The sequence below is a fragment of the Engystomops pustulosus genome, chromosome 4, assembly GCF_040894005.1.
Source record: "Engystomops pustulosus chromosome 4, aEngPut4.maternal, whole genome shotgun sequence".
NCBI lineage: Eukaryota > Metazoa > Chordata > Amphibia > Anura > Leptodactylidae > Engystomops > Engystomops pustulosus.
Genome location: NC_092414.1, coordinates 16556027 through 16581415, shown reverse-complemented (window position 1 = coordinate 16581415; position 25389 = coordinate 16556027). Strand labels below are relative to the sequence as shown.

Genomic DNA, 25389 nt, shown 5'->3' with positions numbered 1-25389 from the left:
CGTAAGGAAACCTGGATATGAGCAAACGCTTCTCCTGCAATTGTCCGCATTATTAATGAAAGGAACGTTTTCACCGAACACAAATTTAACGAAGACGAGAGCTGGCGTCCCTCCAATGACTTTCATCTCCGAAATTAGAGTCTTTATTACGAAATCGGAGATGTTAGATAAGTGCTGGATTTTTTTTTTGGCTTTTTTTGCTTTTAAATAAACGTCAAATAATTCATAAGTTCTACTAAAAGCATTTCCTGGTGAAAGGAGGCGAAATTTCCTGTAAAGTAAAAAAAATTGGCTAAAAAAAAATTTGTAATAAAAAATCTTTTATTTATATAGCACACAGATTACACAGCGCTGCACAGAGCTTGCCAAATCAGTCCCTGTCCCCAATATGGCTCACAATCTAATCACCTACCAGTATGTTTTGGAGTGTGGGAGGAAACCGGAGGATCCGGAGGAAACCCACGCAAACACGGAGAGAACATAACATATATACTCTTTGCAGATGTTCACCTGGGTGGGACTTGAACCCAGGACCCCAGCACTGCAAAGCTGTAGAGCTAACCACTGAGCCACCGTGCTGCAAGGCTGTAGTGCTAACCACTGAGCCACCGTGCTGCAAGGCTGTAGTGCTAACCCCTGTGCCACTGTGCTGCAAGGCTGTAGTGCTAACCACTGAGCCACCGTGCTGCAAGGCTGTAGTGCTAACCACTGAGCCACCGTGCTGCAAGGCTGTAGTGCTAACCACTGAGCCACCGTGCTGCAAGGCTGTAGTGCTAACCTATCAGCCACTGTGCTGCAAGGCTGTAGTGCTAACCACTCAGCCGCCGTGCTGCAAGGCTGTAGTGCTAACCACTCAGCCACCGTACTACAAGGCTGCAGTGCTAACTACTGAGCCACTGTGCTGCAAGGCTGTAGTGCTAACCACTGAGACACCATGCTGCAAGGCTGTAGTGCTAACCACTCAGCCACCGTGCTGCAAGGTTGTAGTGCTAACCACTCAGCCACCATGCCTCAAGGCTGTAGTGCTAACCACTCAGCCACCGTACTACAAGGCTGCAGTGCTAACCACTGAGCCACCGTGCTGCCCAAAAGTAAAGGGGAAGTCCATCCAGAGCTCAGAATTGGGGTTGTCTTCTAGTTTCTACATTGTTACGGCAAGTGCTAATATGTTATAGGTGATTTAAAAGGTTAAACTCAGTTGGTGTTGTGGGCCCTGAGGAGGTTGGCCAAGAAAATCCCTTTAATTATAAGCTAACAGGGTGAAATATGGCACCTACCGGTGACTACCACCATCAAACTGGTGGTAACTGATCACTAAAAATCCCAGTGATCAACTGTGATCGGTGCGATCATCCAGCAGCAAGTGTCACGTTTACCCACAGCTCCCCCGCAGGAGATATGGGGTAGTGCACTTTTACAATTTTTTTTTTTTTTTGGTTTAAAGGGGTTTCTCTATTACTGGAGGCGGACCAATAATCTGCTCCACCTTCCAGGTCCTTGGTGAAGCCCCATTCCCCTTTAAGACTCCACTGCAGCCAATCACCGGCCTTAACAGTCACATGAGCAAGAAAGATGACATCACTGCTGCAGGAAGCCAGTGATTGGCTGCAGTGGTCATGGGTTTCGGTAATCCCAGGCATGTGGCGTTCCCGAATCAAAGATTTATAGGGACAGAGAACTTTTCGGGAATCTTATGGAATGTGCCTTTAAATTCGGTAAGTGTTAAAAGACGAGTCATTTTTTTTTTTGTTCTTTAAGACTCCAAAGAGCAGAATGAAAGGAAGCGACTGCCCCGATGCCGGGAGAATATCGACTCGCGATGTCGTTAGTCATGTTAATGAAAAGCTGGTAATTAAGTGCCGCCTTGTCTCTTCCAATGAACCTTTAAGGAATCTGGAGCGGCCGCGGTTTCCGCGTAACCTAAAAACCAGAGTGTCTTTGTGCGGATCCATCGTGTTCATTACATTACACAGAGCGAGCGAATGCGACAGCGGAAAGGACGACTAATACATCTCTACTGCTCTATAGCTCAACGATGTAGTAGAGCTGAATATGTTACATTATAGGCCACTATATGGCTGATAGATGTAGTAGGGGTGAATATGTTATGTTACATTATAGGCCACTGTGTAACTGACTGATGTAGCAGAGCTGTATGTGTTATGTTACATTATAGGTCATTGTGTGACTAACAGATGTAGCAGAGCTGGATATGTTATGTTACACCATAGGCCTCTGTGTAACTGACTAATGTAGCAGAGATGAATATGTTATATTACAATATAGGCCACTATGTGACTAACAGATGTAGCAGAGCTGAATATGTCATGTTACATTATAGGTCACTGTGTAACTGACTTATGCAGCAGAGCTGAATATGTTACCTTATAGGCCACTATATGACTGATAGATGTAGCAGGGGTGAATATGTTATGTTACATTATAGGCCACTGTGTAACTGACTGATGTAGCAGAGCTGTATATGTTATGTTACATGATAGGTCATTGTGTGACTAACAGATGTAGCAGAGATAAATATGTTATATTACAATATAGGCCACTGTGTGACTGATAGATGTAGCAGAGCTGAATATGTTTTGTTACACCATAGGCCACTGTGTAACTGGCTGATGTAGCAGAGATGAATATGTTATTTTAGACCATAGGCCACTGTGTGACTGATGTAGCAGACCTGTATATGTCATGTTACATTATAGGTCACTATATGACTGATAGATGTAGCAGAGCTGTATATGTCATGTTACATTATAGGTCACTATATGACAGATGTAGCAGAGCTGAATATGTTATATTACACCATAGGCCTCTGTGTGACTGACGGAAGTAGCAGAGCTGTATATGTCATGTTACATTATCGGTCAATGTGTGACTGACAGATGTAGCAGGGCTGGATTTGTTACTTCATAGTTAAGTGACAAGAATCCAAGCTATTCCTGATGTACACAGGATGAAAAAGACAACTTTTATAGATTTCTCTGAAACAGAGCACCAAATCTCCAGCTACACTACAGACCTACTTCCAATCCAATCAAATCATAAAATTCTGTCTGCCTAGAGTTGCCTCTAGGGGGAGCTCCCTTCATAAAATGCTATGATCTTTGTGATTCCACTCAATGATAATTCTGAATTCTGTTAGCTCCCCCTAGTGGTGACAGAAAGGGTTGAAGAAAAAAATTCTTAAAGGGATTTTGCCATTTATAAATGAAATACAATGTATACGATTGCGGCACTCTAGTGTGGGCGAGACGTTATACCCCTATGCTATAGAATACGGTCATAGAGACCTTTTTCAAGGTCCCATAGGACCATATTTTCTTTTATAATGGGGTTGACTTTGGGCCCCATAGTGAATACTCCTGATATAGCTACTCAATTTGTACGGTACTTCTGTGTACGACCCTAAATTAAAGGGGATGTCCATGATTTTAAAAAACGCAGCTTTTTTTTTTTTTTGCAAAAACAGCGCCCCACCTGTCTGCAGGTTGTGTACAGTATTGCAGCTTACACTTATTCAATCAACTTACTCAATCAAAGCCGAAAAGTAATACCTGACACGGCCTTTGACTATAAGAGGCGCTGTTTCTGAAAAAAAATCTCTCTTTTTGGACAATATAAGTGAGAAGGAGAAGCCACAGCCCAATGTCCCCGGAACAAGTCCGATCCCATAACTCCACCCTTCAGGATCGTCCGCGAAGGGAAGGAACATTTACTAATTGCTAATTTAATTAACAGTCTTGTTCTGCGCTGAGTTTTATGATCGTACAATCTGCTCAGATACACAGGAACCGCCACTTGGCAGAACCCGGGAAATATGGAGGCGATGGTCCACAGCCAAAATATGAATCATGGAGCCGGAGACTGGGCACAGAGCGGATCTGCTCCACTGAATGGGTTACTGAGAGGGACGGCACCCGACATCATAAGTCACAGCATAAGAAGAGCAAAGGACAGAACCCAATATATCTATAAGCTAATACACCAGAACCAGCCATAGGAGGAGAGAGGCATAGAGAGATAGATATGAGGTAGATAGATAGATAGATAGATAGATAGATATGAGAGAGATAGATACATATGAGATAGATAGATATGAGATAGACATGAGATAGATAGATAGATATGAGATAGATAGATAGATAGATAGATAGATAGATATGAGATAGATAGATACGAGCTATAGATAGATAGATAGATGATAGATAGATAGATAGATATGAGATAGATATGAGATAGATATGAGATAGATATGAGATAGATAGATAGATAGATATTAGATAGATAGATAGATAGATAGATAGATAGATAGATATTAGATAGATAGATAGATAGATAGATATGAGATAGATAGATAGATACGAGCTATAGATAGATAGATAGATAGATAGATATGAGGTAGATAGATAGATAGATAGATAGATAGATAGATAGATATGAGATAGATATGAGATAGATAGATAGATAGATATGAGATAGATAGATATGAGATAGATAGATAGATAGATAGATATGAGATAGATAGATAGATAGATAGATAGATAGATATGAGATAGATAGATATGAGATAGATAGATAGATATGAGATAGATAGATAGATAGATAGATAGATAGATAGATAGATAGATATGAGATAGATAGATATTAGATAGATAGATAGATAGATAGATAGATAGATAGATAGACATGAGATAGATAGATAGATAGATAGATAGATATTAGATAGATAGATAGATAGATAGATATGAGATAGATAGATAGATACGAGCTATAGATAGATAGATAGATAGATAGATATGAGGTAGATAGATAGATAGATAGATAGATATGAGATAGATATGAGATAGATAGATAGATAGATAGATAGATAGATATGAGATAGATAGATATGAGATAGATAGATAGATAGATAGATAGATAGATAGATAGATAGATAGATATGAGATAGATAGATAGATAGATAGATAGATAGATAGATAGATAGATATGAGATAGATAGATATGAGATAGATAGATAGATAGATAGATAGATAGATAGATAGATAGATATGAGATAGATAGATATGAGATAGATAGATATGAGATAGATAGATAGATAGATATGAGATAGATAGATATGAGATAGATAGATAGATAGATATGAGATAGATAGATATGAGATAGATAGATAGATAGATAGATATGAGATAGATAGATAGATAGATAGATAGATAGATAGATAGATAGATATGAGATAGATAGATATGAGATAGATAGATAGATCAGTTACAAAGTTATATAGATAGAAGGTAAGATACACATGAGAAGATGTATAATAGACAGAACACTTTGCTCCTGTATTTCGGGGTCTTGTATATATCAGTGACTACACTACGACCTCCAGCGGTGACTCACAATGTGATCCCGCTGGTAACAGAAAGTTCCCGCACTGTGGTGATATAACCCTTATATAAGGACACACAGAGGATCCGCTCTGATATCAGCGGGACACACTCAGCTCTGCTACATCCACTAACCTCATGCGCTGTGATAGTGACACTCTCTGCCTTCCATCATTTTATTAGGATATTACAAGTCAATAAACCCCCCAAAACATCCAAAACTTTTGCCACGCCCCTGAAGATAATGGATCACCTTCCACCTATGGTAGTGGCGATCAGGGGGGACCAGAACTTTTTGGACCATCCCATTACTGAAGAACTACCGTCATCTCGAGACAAAATGACAATTTCCAAAAAAATTTCTAAAAATGAGATGGATAATTAGGACTTACCTGGGCATGGGGCATCTCTGAAACCCTCCTGGCGGCCATGTTTATGGTGCCCCCCACCAATTTGCTGGTGGTCTGTAGGTTAATGGGGGCGGTCTGCGGGGGTTGGGCGCTGTTGGCCGCCGCCGGTGCTGAGGCCGTAGCTGTTTTCTGGCCGTTGAGGTGTGCGGTCACCATCGTGACGGGTGCTTTGGCCTGGACAACTGAGATGGCGATGCCCCCCTGACTGTTTGGTGCCTTGATGAGCGGGATGGGCTTGGCACTTTCCACAGGACAGCTCCGCACCGCCAGCTTCTGCCAAGCAAAAAAAAAAAAAACAAGAAGGTGGGTGAGAAGAAGCGAAGCACAAAATTCAGCGCCCTCCTACACGTCTGCACGCACCTCCCCCCGGCACCACCTACCGGTGCAGGCACGGGCACAGCAGGGGCGTTACACAGCACATATCACAGGGCACCATCTGCCTCTGCATTAGGCTCTACAGGCTCCGAGCAGAAGACGAGGGATCGGGGGAAGTCATCCCTCCTGATGAAACAACTCCAACCGGGCTCCGAGTCTGATCCTCCGCCAGGAATATCACCGCGCTTATCCCTAACCACCAGGGTCTCCGCTCCTGCACGACTCCAGCTGAGCCGAGCTCATCCATCTCCCTCCATCACAGGGACAAGAAGAAGCAGCCATAGCATGTGATCCCCAGCGCAGGACAAGTCATTATCAAAGGGAAATCCGGGATTTTTGTAACTTTTTTCGAGGGAAAATAATCTGTATTATTCTACGATGCTTTTTACTATATTGTTAGGTTTTCATTTTGTCGTCTATTATTACGTTTTTTTTAAATCTATTACTTTGTATAACATTCCCATTATTACATGTCGTTGTTTGTACTTTACAATTACTTAATCTATGATGTTTTTTTTTTTTTTTTTACAATATTGTTAGGTTTTTATTTAGTTGCCTATTATTACGTTTTTTTAATCCATTACTTTGTATAATGTTCCCATTGTTACATGTTGTTGTTTTTGTTCTTTTGCTTTAATTTTACTACTTTTATATCATTATAAAAGTCTCACGCTTGAGGGTCTGTCTACTGTTTTTTCTATCTTTTTACAATTCATGGATTTCATTCGAGTTGGTGAAATGTATTTCTACATTAAGTCAGATTATATATATATTTATGTAAATTAGATTTTTTTGTCAATATCAGGCCCTTGATGGGTTCTGAATGTGTACAATATAAAACTAGAAAATTAAATCAATTGTATTTGTATTATTATTATTATTATTATTATTAATTATTATTAATATTATTATTCATATTATTACTATTATTAATTTAAACCATTTTTATTGTACTTTTAGAATTTTTTATTGCTATGATATTATTTTTTTAATATTGTCAGCATAATCATTATTATTACTTATATAATGTTGTTAATTATTAGTATCATTTTTCTATTATTATCTTATTTTTTACTATTATTTTTAATAATTTTATTACTTTTATTACTGCTTTTTTACTACAAAAATTTTAAAGTACAGTATATTTTTTAAGTTATTTTACATATTGGGTATTATTATTTATTTTTATTATTATTTGTATTATTGTTATTAATATTCAAAATGGTGACAATTATTATTATTATTGCCATTATTACTATTTTATTATTACAAATTTTTTTTATTATTTTTATTTTTTCTTGTTAATTACTCTATTTTTTTGTTTTCAGTGTATTTTACTATTAAAAATAAAACATCAACATATATTAATATTGTTATCCATATCATTAGTTTATTATTTTTTCATCTTTTGATGAATACTATTATAATTTCAATTTTCCTTTTTAATATATATATAATTTTTTTTTATTACAGGCAGTCCCCTACTTAAGGACACCCGACTTACTATAGTCCCAGGCTGCAATGATCAGCTGTAAAGTGTCTGAAATGAAGTTTTATTGATAATCCTAAAAATTTTGAAACCCCAATTGTCACTGGGGCAAAAATTTTTTGTCTGGATCAACAATTATAAAATATACAGTTTTGACTTACGGTACATACAAATTCAACTTAAGAACAAACCTACAGAACCTATCTTGTACGTAACCCGGGGACTGTCTGTAGTAGGATTTAATTTTTTTATAATTTTTGGATTTTTTTTATATTATATTTTTTTTTTACATTATTTTTTATATTATATTATTTTTCTATATTTTTATATCAGCATTATTACTAACATAATATTATTGCTTATATTATTTTTAATTATTATGATCATGCATTTTTTTTCTACATTTTACCGAGACTTAAAAATACTTAAATAAACTAAAAGAACGGGAAAAAAAAAAGACTCCTTCTGTACACGCATGGTTAACCTCGATAAAAGTTGTTAAATAATTCATAGAAATTAGCCTGGAAGTTTACATAACGTACACACGAGTCTATGATCTTATTCCAGCATTACAAGGCAGGGGGTGTTTTTGTCGTATTTTTCCGTGTAGGAGATGTGTCTTTTTATCATTACCCAGCGTAGGGCGCGTTTTACACGACAGCAGGAGAGCGGCACGCCCGATTACACACTGGCCGGACACAATCTTTCCAGGCTCTGACTTGTAATTCAGGAATTTGTCAGAAATTACTGTGCCTATTTAAACCTAGCCAAAAAAATTTTTTTTTTTTGCATATATTAACCATACTTACCATTAAATATTAAATAATATATTAAATTAACATACATTTTTTTAGTTTTTTAAAAAAAATATATATTTTGTCATATTTTTGGCTCACTTCCTACTTGATATTTTTAGATTGTATTACTTCATCCGATTTCCGTTCTGATTTCCCATTACTTTGCACTGGATGGTCCTCCAGAAGTGACTCCGCCTCCATCACTATGTTACATCATTATGTAATGGTAATCGTAGTCAACAGGGGAGGGAGGGGTTCAATACCAAAACTGAACCTGCAAAGAAAATTGCAGCCCTTGAGTGTTGTGTAGAGATAAGCGGACCCAAAATTTAGGTTCAGGTACCAGGACATATTGCCAAATTGGTGGCTGTGCAGCCAATGAGGCAAATTGACGCCCCTACCTACCAGCCATTGCTGTGATTGGCCAAGGGTGTCGCCACTGTCCAATCACAGCCATGGCTAGTAGGTAGGGGCGTTACTTTGCCGGATTGGCTGCACAAACACCAATCCAGCACTATGTCCGGGTCGCATGGATTGCACCCAAACACTTGACCAAACCTAAAAAGCAATCTCAAGTGTTGAGACTATCAGAATCCTAACTATCTGGATGCCCTAGTGTGCTTATTCCAACTTAGAGGAATATTTTTATATTTTGATAAAATTAGCCCCCCGCCCGTCGAGACCCTCATACAGTACCTTAAGGGGAATGTCCTAACCTACAGTACCGACCCTCAGACCTAATATTTGACTCTATGCTTTTCAATTTCATAGGTAGCATTCCAGGATAGTGTACATAGAAATTAAAGGGGTTGTCTAGGATTAGGTAAATAAAGATGCTCTCTACGTAACAGTGCCACACCTGTCCATAAATGGTATTGCAACTAATCTCCAGTGGATAGTTCAGTAGTTTAAAATTGAAAACCCCTTTAAGATAAACATTGTTTTGCTTTAACTGCTTAGGAGCATGTGCCTGGGTAAATAATATCAAAAACTGATACTGATACACCAGGGGTCAACCTACATTCTCTGCTGCCTGAGGTGAACTATAAAATGTAATATATCATGTTATTTTTTTTTAGTAAGTTGGTTCCCCATGCAGTCTCATACCCATGCTTACATCAGGTGTGAGGAGACACGTTGGTCAGACTTTGTCTCTGATGCTGCCCCCACCTTCCTTCAGTTGGTGCTGCCTGAGGTGAAAGGCTCAACTGGCCTCATGGCTGGTGCACCCTTGGATACCCCTTTAACTAGGAAATTTCATCTGGCTAACTTTGACCCATTTTGCAGAGAGTTTTTCTTCCCGATACTACGCACATGTATACTTAGAATTCGACTTCTGGTGGCGGCCTACCTAGCCTGGGAATCGGGCTTTTCGAAAACTTCTTTCTTATATGCATGGTTGACTTGGATGGCCTATCTAGAAACTCCCTAAAACCAGTCATACTTTGACTGATCAAGAATGGTAGGATCCGCTGTCTAAAATGTAACGGGGGAGATTTATCATCGAGTTTCTGAGGTAAAACTGTTCTAGTTGCCCATGGAAACCAATCAGAGCTCAGCTTTCATTTTATAAACAGCTGTTGGGAAATGAAAGCTGAGCTCTGATTGGTTGCCATACTGTAGGTAACAACAGTTTTACCTCAGAAACTTGATGTTTCTCACTAGTTTCAGCCAAAAAAAAAAACCTTCAAAAACACTCTTGATATAAACAATATTATCCTTCCGGCTCTAGTGCGCCCGTAGCTCATCTACAATACATGGGTTTTATCTAGATATAAATTGCCACTTGAGATGCATATGTAAGCCTTGACACAACCCTTTGCTTGTGGGAGCATGTAATTAAGAGAACAAAAAAAAAAACAATCAAACACAAAGCGCATAACACACTGTAACGCAATCTTCCTGTAAACCATCACCACCAGTTAACTGTTTGGAGTGTACCGGTAAATTGCCTTAATAAAGCGGATCCTTCAATCTCGAGTAATAACCCCACGAGGAAACATAAAGGACACAATTAAGACCTTATTCGAGGTTTTTTTTTTTAAATTACAGAAATAATGTAAAAATGGTAAAATTAAAATTTTTGTCATTTTTGGTAGGACTCCATATAAAAATATAATAATGTTGGAATCGCAGCTCAGAGCAGTTGCCAGTTCCCATCTGTCACACGGCACTAAGGGGCGCTCTTGTCTGGGCAGCCAAAAAAATTTCAACCTTTCCAAATTCCGGAATACATCCATGGAAAATCCAGATGTCAGATGAGCAATTGTTTTATGTTGTGATTAATTGTTTATGACATTCTAACAGCCTAAGCATCAGACAGGGGGTGAGCGGCACTTTTTTATTCGCCAAAAAGAGGGTGCCTCAATATCCCAAAATAAGAACAAGTAATAAGTAATAAAATTGCTGACACAATTTGGTGGAGAATGCGGGCACAATATGAGATCTTGGAACAAAGGAAAGGGCGTCACGAGAAAGCACAAAATAATACTTAGATTTGTGTCATGATGTTGGTATGTTCTGAGGATCACAAGATGTCCTGGTTCTGTTCCTTGACTATGGGTGGCTGTAGAAGATTAAAATATGGACAATTTAGGTGGCCGTCTTGTGGCCATTTCTGGGGGACCATTGGCCACTTAAACCAACCATCAAGTTTTATACTATTCTGCAGTATGTCCTGGTTCTGTTCCTTTTATACTAGAGACGTTAGAGGATCTTTGAACTGGACCCACCCCCCTTCCTCTCTGTAAAGTAAGCTTGGCTTAGGTACCATATGTAGGCAATCAAACTGAGCGGGGAGCCCACAAATTTGAAACGGTCCAGGATCCATTAAAGTCTTAAGCTGATAAGTGAGGAAAATTGTCTGGTCCTTTGGACATAGTCGCAGAGTTGGATTGATTTTGCGAAATTAGTGCGAGGTACAAATTGCAAATTTGGTGGAGAATGCGGGCAAACTATAAGCTTTTGGAACGTAGGAAAGGGAGCTAGGAGGCACCAAAAAATAATACGTCTGACACGTGTTATGGTGTTGGTAAGATTATGGTAGGGAGACATCATCCAGGTCAATTCTTAGGCTTTCAAGATATCCAGTTTGGAACTAGGCCTAGGCCTACAGTTGGACATATTCTTTAATCATTATTGACCACAGTCCAACTCAATTCTGCTATTTATGTCTAGGAGAGAAGGTCTGGATGTAACAGTGGCTACATCTGAACACAGAAACCTGCAAATCAATACTGTCCTCTTTTTTATCGAGTGGGCTTCATTACGGAGCCGCACAACACCGGCCGCTGCTATTGTTTTCACAAGATGTCAATGATTATAGAAAACAGTGGTCTGACGCAGGTGACAAAAGACCCTCCACTCTCTAATCTGTCTGATTTCTATCTCCCTGAGATGCTCCCCCTACGTCAGCGCCATGCGGCTTTTATTCTGATGAGTTTGAGCTTCTGATACCAAACCTTTCATGTTAACTCTACAGTCATTATGGAAACAGTAATCCTCAAAAGCTAGGTCAAGGGGTTCTCAGATAGCCAAACCTTTCTCTACTGTGTTATGATGGGGGGCAAGTCCAAAATCTTTTTGGAGAAGACTCAATCATGGCTCTAAAGTACTTTCGAAACTTCTTCATGCACTGGTTCTGGTCAGCTACGATTGTGGAAGGTCAAGAGAAGGGCTAGGTGGTCCTAAAATGAGGGCATGATATGATCCGGCAACATTTTGTCTTGAGGTGGGTCTGTACCAGGGCCCCAAACTATAATGTATTTAGTACTGGTCTTATAGTATGAGAAAGTTACACCTTATGGGCCACCTAGAACTTCTGGACCTGGATGTGACTCTACCTTTTGCCTCCCTCAAGTTACCTGAGTTACTCTGATTACTCAATACATACCTAAGGAAGTTTCTATACTAGAATACACTATTCTTTACAATCTTATAGGGAACCTGTCACCAGGAGACCCATTTTTAGCACTCCCCCGGTCCCCACAGAGCATAGTACATACACTGCCAAAGTGTTTTTGTATAAAAAATAGGTTTTACAGAAAAAAAGATTTGTTATATTGTACCTTTCATTAGCATCTGCTGTGTGACTAGGCACCCGTCCCCTGGGAGTGGCTAGAAAGGAGCATTTTCCCCCCCCACCCTTGGTAAACTGCTCCTCCATGTGTCCTTTTCAAATATATGAATAACTCCCCTCACTCGGGATTGGCTGTAGAGGAGTAGGGGGTGTGGCTAAGCCAAGTGATGAGTGTTTTCATATATTTGAAAAGGACACATGGTGGAGGGGTTTACCAAGAGTGGTGGGGAAACTGCTCCTTTCCAGCCCCTCCCAATTGGCAACTGCCTAGTCACACAGCAGATGCTAATGAAAGGTACAATATAACGTATCTTTTTTTCTGTAAAACCAATTTTTTTATACAAAAACACTTTGGCAGTACATGTACTATGCTCTGTGGGGACTGGGGGAGCGCTAAAAATGGGTCTCCTGGTGACAGGTTCCCTTTAAGGTCCAGAAATCTATGAAGGTCTGAGTCTTCATTCCATACAGTAATAATTAGAAACCTCGGTAAAGTATTTACTCCTTCAGACCAGGAACGAGCCTCAGCAAGATGCCTTCAAGAAAAATAGTGCTCTTGAAGGCAGTTTTATGTAACACTTAGAATGAATGGAAACATATCCTATGTTACTATAGATCTCCCCGGAGAGAACACAGAATCAATTCATTCCGGCGGTGGAAGTGTAAGACACATCTCAGAAAATATTCTACCAGGATGAGCCTGCTCTGCTATATTTAGCTGGAGATAGCGAAACGTTACCATAGTTTTTTTTGTATTTTTTTCTTTCGATTGTTTTTTTGCATGGTACTGGAGCCAACTACAATAAGATCCAAAAAGGTCCAAACCTATACACCAACTCAAGCTAAAACTACTTTTTGAGGTCACATCCTCCTTAGATTTTTCACAATTTTTTAGGTTTTGTCAGAACCTTCTGAATGGATTCTGGTTGCAGAGTTCTGAGCTTGTTAATGACACCCAGAGCTACTCCACTGGAGCCGTGATTGACAGCTGTCTTGCAGTGTTGATTGTCTTGGATGAGCTGGGTGTGTGTTCTGTGGAAAGCTGGATTGTTTCACCTTCTAAAATGGGGGTTTTCAAGTGTGGGTGGAGTTATGAACAACTGAGGCAGTCAGCTGCAAGGGGCGGTGTTCAGGAATGACTTAAATATCCAATTCTCAGTTCACTCAGTGCTGGTTATACTTTTTCCTGTGATTTGTAGTACTACTGTCTGCTTGTGTTTCAATGGACCTGTTAACCGTAACCTTTAACCCCAAGCCTAATGGGGTACCCCCAAATCTGTACCTGAGACTATATCCTGCCTGATCCAGAAACTTTAGCCCTAACCTGATCCCGAACCTGTACCCGAGTCTGTATCCTGCCTAATCTAGAAACAAGAGCCCCAACCGAATCCCAAACTCCATATTGGTACCTGAGGCTGGATCCTACCTGATCCATAAATTAGTCCCGGCTGTGATCCTGAACCCCAAACTTGTACCTGAGATTGCATTTTGCCTGATCCAGAAATTTGAGCCACAACCTGATCCAAAATCTGTACCTGAGCCTAGATCCTGCCTGATCTAGAAACTTGAGCACCAATCTGATCCACAACCCTGTACCCCAACTTGATCCAGAACCCTGAACCCGTCGCTGAGCCTAAATATAGTCTAAATTTCGATCCTGTATTAATTATGGAAGAACTAGTCATTGAGGATCAGTCTCTACCTTGATCTAAGGACTGGTCAGGATTCTTCAAATTTTTGGAATTTTGAAAATGAACCCACCACTATGTTCCCAATTAGAATGGTCATGTAACCTCCCCCCTCATGGCCCGATAACTGGACCAAGCTCCAGGGAACAACCTCAAGCTGAACATAGTTCAGGTCACTTTGTCCATAGAGTTTACTAGGTAACCTGACCTAAATCATCATGGCCAACAGCTATTCCGGCAGGATTGGGGCTCATTTACTAAGGGTCCGAATGGCGCACTTTCGTCAGGTTTCCAGACGATTTCCGATTTGCGCCGAATTGCCCCGGGATTTTGGCGCACGCGATCGGATTTTGGCACATCGCCGTAGGCTTTCACGCGACAGAAATAGGGGGGTGTGGCCGTCGACAACCCGACGGATTCGGAAAAAAACAGGAATTTAAAAAAGAATTTGTGTCGCAAGATCAGAATTTACATGTACCGGGAAGAGGATGGTGAACTCCGGCGGATCTCAGCGCAGCAGCGACACCTGCTGGATTTTGGGCACACGACCTTAGTGAATCTCGGCAGACCCGGATCAGCGGCGGACAAAGCGTCGCTGGATCGCGACTGGACCAGGTAAGTAAATGAGCCCCATTGTGTCTTGGACAACCGTGCCATGAGTTGAAATGAGAACTTTAAAAAAGTCAATGATGGATCATTTGGATTCCAAAGGAGACATCTAAACTACAAGAATATCTTGTTGCAGGATGGGCGGAATATCCAAATTTGCTAACAATTGAATGCACATTTCTTGGAACTTGAAGTTCTTAGAAGGTTCTCACTCACATCGGTTAATCACACAACCTTTCTTTTTCCGTCCTAGTACTGACCTCAGTGCCAGCAAGATCAACAAGGTCCAATACAATCTCAAGTTGAAGGTACCACAGATGATTTTCACATTCATAAAGATTTTTCTATAGATAATCCAACCCAAAACTAAGGTGGACAATGGACATGCATCAGAAAGATGTTTTGACTTGGACATTACCATACCTGAAGATGTCCCACCTACAGAACCAAACAACGACCAAGTATATGGACAGGTGTTTGCCATTGGTCTAAATTTGTCTTCTGGTTCTCCAAAATCTATAGTGTAGCCACTTTAGGACCATTACAAACCATGCCGAGCAGTGTCCAAACCACTTTTGAAGCTCTACAGGTCTACTGAATCAGACAAAATGGGTCGAAGTCGAAGCAGAGTTGTCTCTTGCCTTAGGCAGCATCTCACAACCTCCAGACCTTCAACTACCCCCAACAGGTCATGATTTTAGGATTCGAATACAGTTGTATTATATATATATTTAATAGTCATCGATGTGAGAACATTGTTGGTCCAAAAACCAGGACCTTTTGAGAAAAACTTTAGAAGACCTCATATGTTCTACCAAATGTCTTCTGTAGGGTCTGGTGAAGCATAGATGGACCTTCTAAGATCTACCTTCTTGGGTCCATAAACCCAAACTACAACCTGATCCCATCAAAACCACACAACGTCAACCAAAAACCACCAGATCTGTCACGATCAATAGCGAAATAAAGCAATTCTGAGGGAAGCAATTTACATAAAGGAACATTGAGTGACCCAGCATCAACTCCAGCCCCAGGGGAGGAGGACAAGATGGAGAAGCAGAAGATCTAGAGACGATACATGGGGGAGGGAGAAGTGGCTCAAGAGAACAACTAAAATAATGGACTAATGAACTATTTTCTACTATTTCACAAGATCTCTGGAACATTTCTAAAGCAAACAACCTGTCCAAACTTCTCACAGCTGAGGGTCTGTTACAATTATTTACAATATATATATAAGCTGCAGGCAGAATCACAGACAAACTCATCTCTGCTATGTCTAAATGTCCTCATTACATTATAAATCAGTATTTATCAGAAGTTTGGAGCTGGATAGTCCGGAAAACTTACTGTGGAGGGTGGATTGTCTGTGGAGTTAGATAATTGGGAGCCCAGGTCCATCTGCCACAATGTTTGCTGGGCCCCTCCTTAAGACCATTTGTATTAGCAGCCAGCTGTTCCCTTTACGACTACCCCCCCCCCCACCAATGAGGATTTGAAGTGGGACGGATGAAGAGAGATAGGGGACAGGACACAACAAGCCCCCCCCCCCCCCCTTCCCTGACAATATCCTCTGGCATCCATCTATCTACACACAAAACAATGAATAGTAAAACAAGCCAAAGTCCAGGACCACAGGAAGGAGGAGGAGGGGGCTACATGCGATCTGCTTAGATCACATAATTTTGGATCAATAGATATGAGATATGTAGATATTAGGTGATTGAATGATAGATAGATAGATAGATATGAGATAGATAGATATGAGATAGATATGAGATAGATATATAGATATGAGACAGATATGAGATAGATATGAGATAGATAGATAGATAGATAGATAGATAGATAGATAGATAGATATGAGAGAGATAGATAGATATGAGATAGATATGAGATAGATATATAGATAGATATGAGATAGATAGATAGATATATAGATAGATATGAGATATGTAGATATTAGGTGATTGAATGATAGATAGATAGATAGATAGATATGAGATAGATATGAGATAGATAGATAGATAGATATGAGATAGATAGATAGATAGATATGAGATAGATAGATAGACAGATATGAGATAGATATGAGATAGATAGATAGATAGATAGATATGAGATAGATAGATATGAGATAGATAGATAGATAGATAGATAGATATGAGATAGATAGATATGAGATAGATAGATATGAGATAGATAGATAGATAGATATGAGATAGATATGAGAGAGATAGATAGATATGAGATAGATATGAGATAGATATATAGATAGATATGAGATAGATAGATAGATATATAGATAGATATGAGATATGTAGATATTAGGTGATTGAATGATAGATAGATAGATAGATAGATATGAGATAGATATGAGATAGATAGATAGATAGATATGAGATAGATAGATAGATAGATATGAGATAGATAGATAGACAGATATGAGATAGATATGAGATAGATAGATAGATAGATAGATATGAGATAGATAGATAGATATGAGATAGATAGATAGATAGATAGATAGATATGAGATAGATAGATATGAGATAGATAGATATGAGATAGATAGATAGATAGATATGAGATAGATAGATATGAGATAGATAGATAGATAGATATGAGATAGATAGATATGAGATAGATAGATAGATAGATATGAGATAGATAGATATGACATAGATAGATAGGAGATAGATAGATAGATATGACATAGATAGATAGATAGATAGATACATATGAGATAGATATGAGATAGATAGATACATATGAGATAGATATGAGATAGATAGATATTAGATAGATAGATAGATAGATATGAGATAGATAGATAGATAGATATGAGATAGATAGATAGATATGAGATAGATAGATAGATAGATAGATAGATAGATATGAGATAGATAGATAGATAGATATGAGATAGATAGATAGATAGATAGATAGACAGATATGAGATAGATATGAGATAGATAGATAGATATGAGATAGATAGATAGATAGATAGATAGATAGATAGATAGATAGATAGATATGAGATAGATAGATAGATAGATATGAGATAGATAGATATGAGATAGATAGATAGATAGATAGATAGATAGATAGATAGATATGAGATAGATAGATAGATAGATATGACATAGATAGATAGATAGATAGATACATATGAGATAGATATGAGATAGATAGATATTAGATAGATAGATAGATATGAGATAGATAGATAGATAGATATGAGATAGATAGATATGAGATAGATATGAGATAGATAGATAGATAGATATGAGATAGATATGAGATAGATAGATAGATATGAGATAGATAGATATGAGATAGATAGATAGATATGAGATAGATAGATAGATAGATAGATATGAGATAGATAGATAGATAGATAGATAGGAGATAGATAGATATGAGATAGATAGATATGAGATAGATAGGAGATAGATAGATATGAGATAGATATGAGATAGATAGATATGAGATAGATAGGAGATAGATAGATAGATAGATAGATATGAGATAGATAGATAGATAGATAGATATGAGATAGATAGATAGATAGATAGATAGATAGATAGATATGAGATAGATATGAGATAGATATGAGATAGATAGATAGATAGATATGAGATAGATAGATAGATAGATAGATAGATATGAGATAGATAGATAGATAGATAGATAGATATGAGATAGATAGATAGATAGATATGAGATAGATAGATATGAGATAGATATGAGATAGATAGATAGATAGATAGATAGATATGAGATAGATATGAGATAGATAGATAGATATGAGATAGATAGATATGAGATAGATAGATAGATATGAGATAGATAGATAGATAGATATGAGATAGATAGATAGATAGATAGATAGATAGATAGATAGATAGGAGATAGATAGATATGAGATAGATAGATATGAGATAGATAGGAGATAGATAGATATGAGATAGATATGAGATAGATAGATATGAGATAGATAGGAGATAGATAGATATGAGATAGATATGAGATAGATAGATAGATATGAGATAGATAGATAGATAGATAGATAGATAGATAGATAGATAGATATGAGATAGATAGATAGATAGATAGATAGATATGAGATAGATATGAGATAGATAGATAGATAGATATGAGATAGATAGATAGATAGATAGATAGATATGAGATAGATAGATAGATAGTTCAGTGTAGATAAATAATAATAATAAATAGACAGAAGATACAGCAGCCTTGATACATGCCCCTATAACTTTAGAGATAATTCTCAGAGATATTTATATAATGTGGAGGATTTATATTAATTGCGCAAATTTCTTTTCTTTTTCCGAGTTTTGGGCTCATGTAAAGTATCTACCTTTTGTGTTTAATCTCCCTTTTTAATTGATGCTTTTTTTAATTTTTTGTGCTACCCATGAAATCCAGGCTTTCTATGTCAGCAATGAAGTGGAGGTGTTTTTTCAGGTAAAAATTACAACGAAAACAGTTGCAGTTGATGAAACAGCGGTGGTCCCAAGATAAAACAGTGTGTAAGCCCTGACATAGTCGCAATTCCTGACACAGAGATTTTTATGCAAAGGAGCTGCTCAGTGCACTAGGGGTGGGGTCTGCTGCTCAGTGCACTGGGAGGTGGGGGTCCGCTGCTCAGTGCACTAGGGGCAGGTTCCACTGCTCAGTGCACTAGGGGTGGGTTCCACTGCTCAGTGCACTAGGGGCGGGTTCCACTGCTCAGTGCACTAGGGGCAGGTTCCACTGCTCAGTGCACTAATGGCAGGTTCCACTGCTCAGTGCACTAGGGGAAGGTTCCACTGCTCAGTGCACTAGGGGCGGGTTCCACTTCTCAATGCACTAATGGCAGGTTCCACTGCTCAGTGCACTAAGGGTGGGTTCCACTGCTCAGTGCACTAGGGGTGGGTTCCACTGCTCAGAGCGCTAGGGGCGGGTTCCACTGCTCAGTGCACTAGGGGCGGGTTCCACTTCTCAGTGCACTAATGGCAGGTTCCACTGCTCAGTGCAGTAGGGGTGGGTTCCGCTGCTCAGTGCACTAGGGGCGGGTTCCGCTGCTCAGTGCACTAGGGGCGGGTTCCGCTGCTCAGTGCACTAGGGGCGGGTTCCGCTGCTCAGTGCACTAGGGGCGGTTTCCACTGCTCAGTGCACTAGGGGCGGGTTCCACTGCTCAGTGCACTAATGGCAGGTTCCACTGCTCAGTGCACTAGGGGTGGGTTCCGCGGCTCAGTGCACTAGGGGCGGGTTCCGCTACTCAGTGCACTAGGGGCGGGTTCCGCTGCTCAGTGAACTAGGGGCGGGTTCCGCTGCTCAGTGCACTAGGGGCGGGTTCCACTGCTCAGTGCACTAGGGGTGGGTTCCACTGCTCAGTGCACTAGGGGCGGGTTCCACTGCTCAGTGCACTAGGGGTAGGTTCCACTGCTCAGTGCACTGGGGGGGGGTCCGCTGCTCAGTGCACTAGGGGTGGGTTCAGCTGCTCAGTGCACTGGGGGGGGGGGTTCGCTGCTCAGTGCACTAGGGGCGGGTTGGTACTTTTATAAGGCCATTGTATAGAAGTTTTGAAACACTATATGGAAATATTACAATATATGGTGATATTGTAGCTTTTTGGAACTGTTTTTCTGGAGACATTGCTTGGCTCTGGTATCTGAAAACATTAGGGGGTGGGGGGGAGTATGAACTATGATCCGGGGTACAATTGCCGGGCGCATCTTGCCCAGCTCCGGTCTGGCATAGACCTGGCTATAACCGGAGCCCGAACCTGGTGCCCCTCCCCCGCCCAACTAGTGCAGGGGGCGGGATAGTTGCAATTTCCCGCTCCGCCCCCGGAATTGTGAGTACACCTCTGCTTGTTCGCCTTGTTTCAGGTGTACAGGCCGTGATAAATCCCCCCATTATTAATTGGACATATTATAGCCCTGTTATTTGGGCGCTATCATGCGGGGTTACATATTAGCAGTGTGACTTGGGAAATTGTTAATGTTGGCAGAATTTTATGTATGAATCATCTAGAGAAACCAACGTACAGCTGCTCCACAAGTCTAACACTGTCTATGTGACAGACACCTCACCCACATAACACTGCTACCGAGGATAGAAAGATAGAGAGATAGATAGATAGTCGGATATGAGATAGATAGATATATATATAGATAGATAGATAGATATGAGATAGATAGATAGATAGATAGATATGAGATAGATAGATAGATAGATGGATAGATATGAGATAGATAGATAGATAGATATGAGATAGATAGATATGAGATAGATAGATATATATATAGATAGATAGATAGATATGAGATAGATAGATAGATAGATATGAGATAGATAGATAGATAGATAGATATGAGATAGATAGATAGATATGAGATAGATAGATAGATAGATAGATATGAGATAGATAGATAGATAGATAGATAGATAGATAGATAGGAGATAGATAGATAGATAGATAGATAGATATGAGATAGATAGATAGATAGATATGAGATAGATAGATGGATAGATAGATAGATAGATAGATATGAGATAGATAGATAGATAGATAGATAGATAGATAGATAGATAGATATGAGATAGATAGGAGATAGATAGATAGATAGATAGATAGATAGATAGATAGATAGATGTTGTGTATTCGGGGTGTACAACCCTCATGTATATATATATAGAATATACAATATGATAGCTATGTCTGGAACAACCCTGCCATCTCCTGGTGCGGAGCAGACACACAGCGCTCCCACCTCATCTACTGTACATCAGATGTAGCAGAGCCGACTATTGACTACAAAGCTCATGTAATGGAGAAAGTTTACCTGCAGTCCCATGTAAAGAAAACGGAAAGGAACTGTGTCCTTATGACAAACTCAACACTGCTACATCTATTCCATGGAATAGTAGAGTTATAGAGGGCATATCTATGCTACATAGCTGAGCCTATACAGTAAAAGTTACTACAGTCTAACACCCATTTTAAAGGGAACCTGTCACCAGGACCTCATTTTCCCTAAAGAAATGTTGCAGAAGCTTATTACACCTGCAGGGCACATCTGTCTTTCTGCCTTCTCTAAGCATTTGCATTACAATATAATTGTGTGTTATAACATACCTTGCACTCTGACAGAATCCTCTGTGTAGTCCCAGGGGTTGGGCTTTGGTTTGGATGCATTTTCAAAAACAACATGTGACTTGTCTGTGCTGCAGACTCCTCAGCTCTCAGCCCCCACCTTTGTGCTCCTCCTGCTCCTTCACAGAGATCACAGCCTGGTGAGCTGACATCAGTGGGGGAGGGAGGAGCTGTACAGCAGCACAAAGGTGGGGGCCAAGAGCTGAGGATTCTGAAGCACAGACAAGTTACATTTTGTTTTTGAAATGCATCCAAACCAAAGCATAACCCCTGGGACTACACAGAGGATTCTGTCGTGGTGCAAAAAATAGACTCACAACAGGCGCAAAAAGAGCTTAGATGAGATAGATATGAGATAGATAGATAGATAGATAGATAGATATGAGATAGATAGATAGATAGATAGATAGATATGAGATAGATAGATAGATAGATATGAGATAGATAGATAGATAGATAGATAGATAGATAGATATGAGATAGATTTGAGATAGATAGATTTGAGATAGATTTGAGATAGATAGATATGAGATAGATAGATAGATAGATAGATAGATAGATATGAGATAGATAGATATGAGATAGATAGATAGATAGATATAAGATAGATAGATAGATAGATAGATATGAGATAGATAGATATGAGATAGATAGATAGATAGATAGATATAAGATAGATAGATAGATAGATAGATAGATAGATAGATAGATAGATATGAGATAGATAGATAGATAGATAGATATGACATAGATAGATAGATAGATAGATAGATAGATAGATATATTAAAGAAAAAGCAGCAGCACTCCGGTGGTGAATCAAAGCTGGGTGATCTTTATTTCAAGGGTGCAACGTTTCGGTGTGTCCACCTTTTTCAAGCATACCTTGATATGCTTGAAAAAGGTGGACACACCGAAACGTTGCACCCTTGAAATAAAGATCACCCAGCTTTGATTCACCACCGGAGTGCTGCTGCTTTTTCTTTAATATATCAAGAATCCTTTGCCACGGATTGCGGATCCTGCACCCGGCTACAGAGGTTGTGCTGCCTTGAATCTCCTTCCTAGATAGATAGATAGATAGATAGATAGATAGATAGATATGAGATAGATAGATAGATATGAGATAGATAGATAGATAGATATGAGATAGATAGATAGATAGATAGATATAGATAGATATAGATAGATAGATAGATAGATAGATATTAGATAGATAGATATAGATAGATAGATAGATATGAGATAGATAGATAGATAGATATGAGATAGATAGATAGATATGAGATAGATAGATAGATAGATATGAGATAGATAGATAGATAGATAGATATAGATAGATATAGATAGATAGATAGATAGATAGATAGATATTAGATAGATAGATATAGATAGATAGATAGATATGAGATAGATAGATAGATCTTGGATAGATACAACATCTATCGATGATAGATTAAAAATAAATACATAACAGAAAGAAACCCTAATATACAGATCTCCAGATCCTCTACATTTACATTCGGACTTCCTGCACCTGCAGTCACCACTAGAGGGAGCTTTTGAGCCTAGTGAATACTATTTACCATACAGTCCATAGGCAGTATACAGTGTACTCCTGAGCTCCCTCTAGTGGCACCTGTAAGATGTCAATACATTTTAATATTATCAAGGCAGAAGTTTTGATCTATTGTGATATATTTCAAAATTGATCTTTAAGGAGCCTTGGTCCTGGTGTGGACATTCCCTTTAAGCTTCCCCTATGATATGCATTGGTTGTGTGGACCAGGTACCTGGAGCCCTTAGGATTGGACAGCCTCATTTGACACATACAAGACAATAGTGTAGGGGGATGTAAGGGGGGGTGGAATGTTTTTTGGGTGAATAGATGACTATGTGTATCTCCATCTGTGAGCGGTACCTCCCGATCCACAATGTAATAATACGAGTTGCTAAGCTACAAGCTGTTAGAGAAGTTCATTAAAGGACATTTTCCACAAAGCTGCCAGACACCGAGGCACTAAAGGCGGAATTTCGGGATCTTCTTTTTGTAGAACAAATAAACTTCCATACAGAGAGGGTTCACTTACTCCCGCCCAGGGCTGGATTTTAGGCAGGGATCCTGGGGCGCGCTCCCCGGGGCCCCCAAGGGTACCCTGCCATTGATATAATACCGCCCTCCTCCACTGTATTGGTCTTGTGATTGTGTTTATGGATAATATAGTAAAACTATGACGAGGCAAACTTCAAGTTTAAAAAACAAATTATAGAATAGTTTTTTTAAAAATAAAACTTTTTGATTTTATTAGCTTTTGCAAAACTAACAGGCATATAACGAGCCGTGCACCTGTGTGGCATCAGGTGACCGGGGATATAATGAGCCGTGAATCTGTGTGACATCACATGACCAGGGACATAACGAGCCGTGCACCTGTGTGACATCACATGACCAGCGACATAACGAGCCGTGCACCTGTGTGACATCCCATGACCAGGGATATAACGAGCCGTGCACCTGTGTGACATCACATGACCATGTATATTGAGCCGTGCACCTGTGTGACATCACATGACCAGGGATATAACGAGCCGTGCACCTGTGTGACATCACATGACCAGGGATATAACGAGCCGTGCACCTGTGTGACATCACATGACCGGGTATATAACGAGTCATGCACCTGTGTGACATCACATGACCAGGGTAAACCTGTGTGACATCACATAGCCAGGGATATATTGAACTGTGCACCTGTGTGACATCGCATGACCAGGGATATAATGAGCCGTGCACCTGTGTGACATCACATGATCGGGGATATAACGAGCCGTGCACCTGTGTGACATCACATGACCGGGGATATAACGAGACGTGCTCCTGTGTGACATCACATGACCAGGCAACAGTGTTGTGTTGTGAGGGTGTATTTTAGGGGCCAAATTGAGACAAATCTAGGCCTAGTAGTAGCAATAGTTATAAATGAATAATTTTTCTGTAGTTTTTTATGCTATTTTTGCTCATTTAGATTGTTAAAAACAAATGCACCAAACATGTCCTGTGGATGTATTTGATATCACCACCCCTTTAAATACTACCATATTACATCTAATAAATAGGTAAAAACTATGATGACAATCCCTTTAATTACTACCATATTATAAAGAACAAATATTTTTAAAAATTTTCATGAGCGCTTCCACTATTACCATATTACACCTAATAAATGCATACAAAACGGATCCATGGACCTTTAATTACTACCATAGTCCATCTAATAAATGTGTAAGCATTTATCACAATCCCTTTACCTACTACCATATTACACCTAATAAGTGAGACTTAAAGGGGTTGTCCACTTTAAGCAATTATTTGCTGAAATT

The 25389-nt window shown here is 39.3% G+C and overlaps 1 protein-coding gene across 5 annotated transcripts in view; it reads right to left on the bottom strand.

The window, feature by feature from the left end:
• The window catches only part of PHF21B (PHD finger protein 21B), a 103770-nt gene that overhangs the window by 30466 nt on the left and 47915 nt on the right, over positions 1–25389 (bottom strand). For 3 of the 5 annotated variants that reach the window (XM_072145318.1, XM_072145320.1, XM_072145319.1), the window contains exon 2: positions 5789–6079. The exons of the other annotated variants lie outside the window; for them this stretch is intronic. In XM_072145318.1, the coding sequence (XP_072001419.1) occupies positions 5789–6079 (291 nt within the window). The remainder of the gene's footprint in view (positions 1–5788; positions 6080–25389) is intronic. 5 annotated transcript variants of the gene reach the window in all.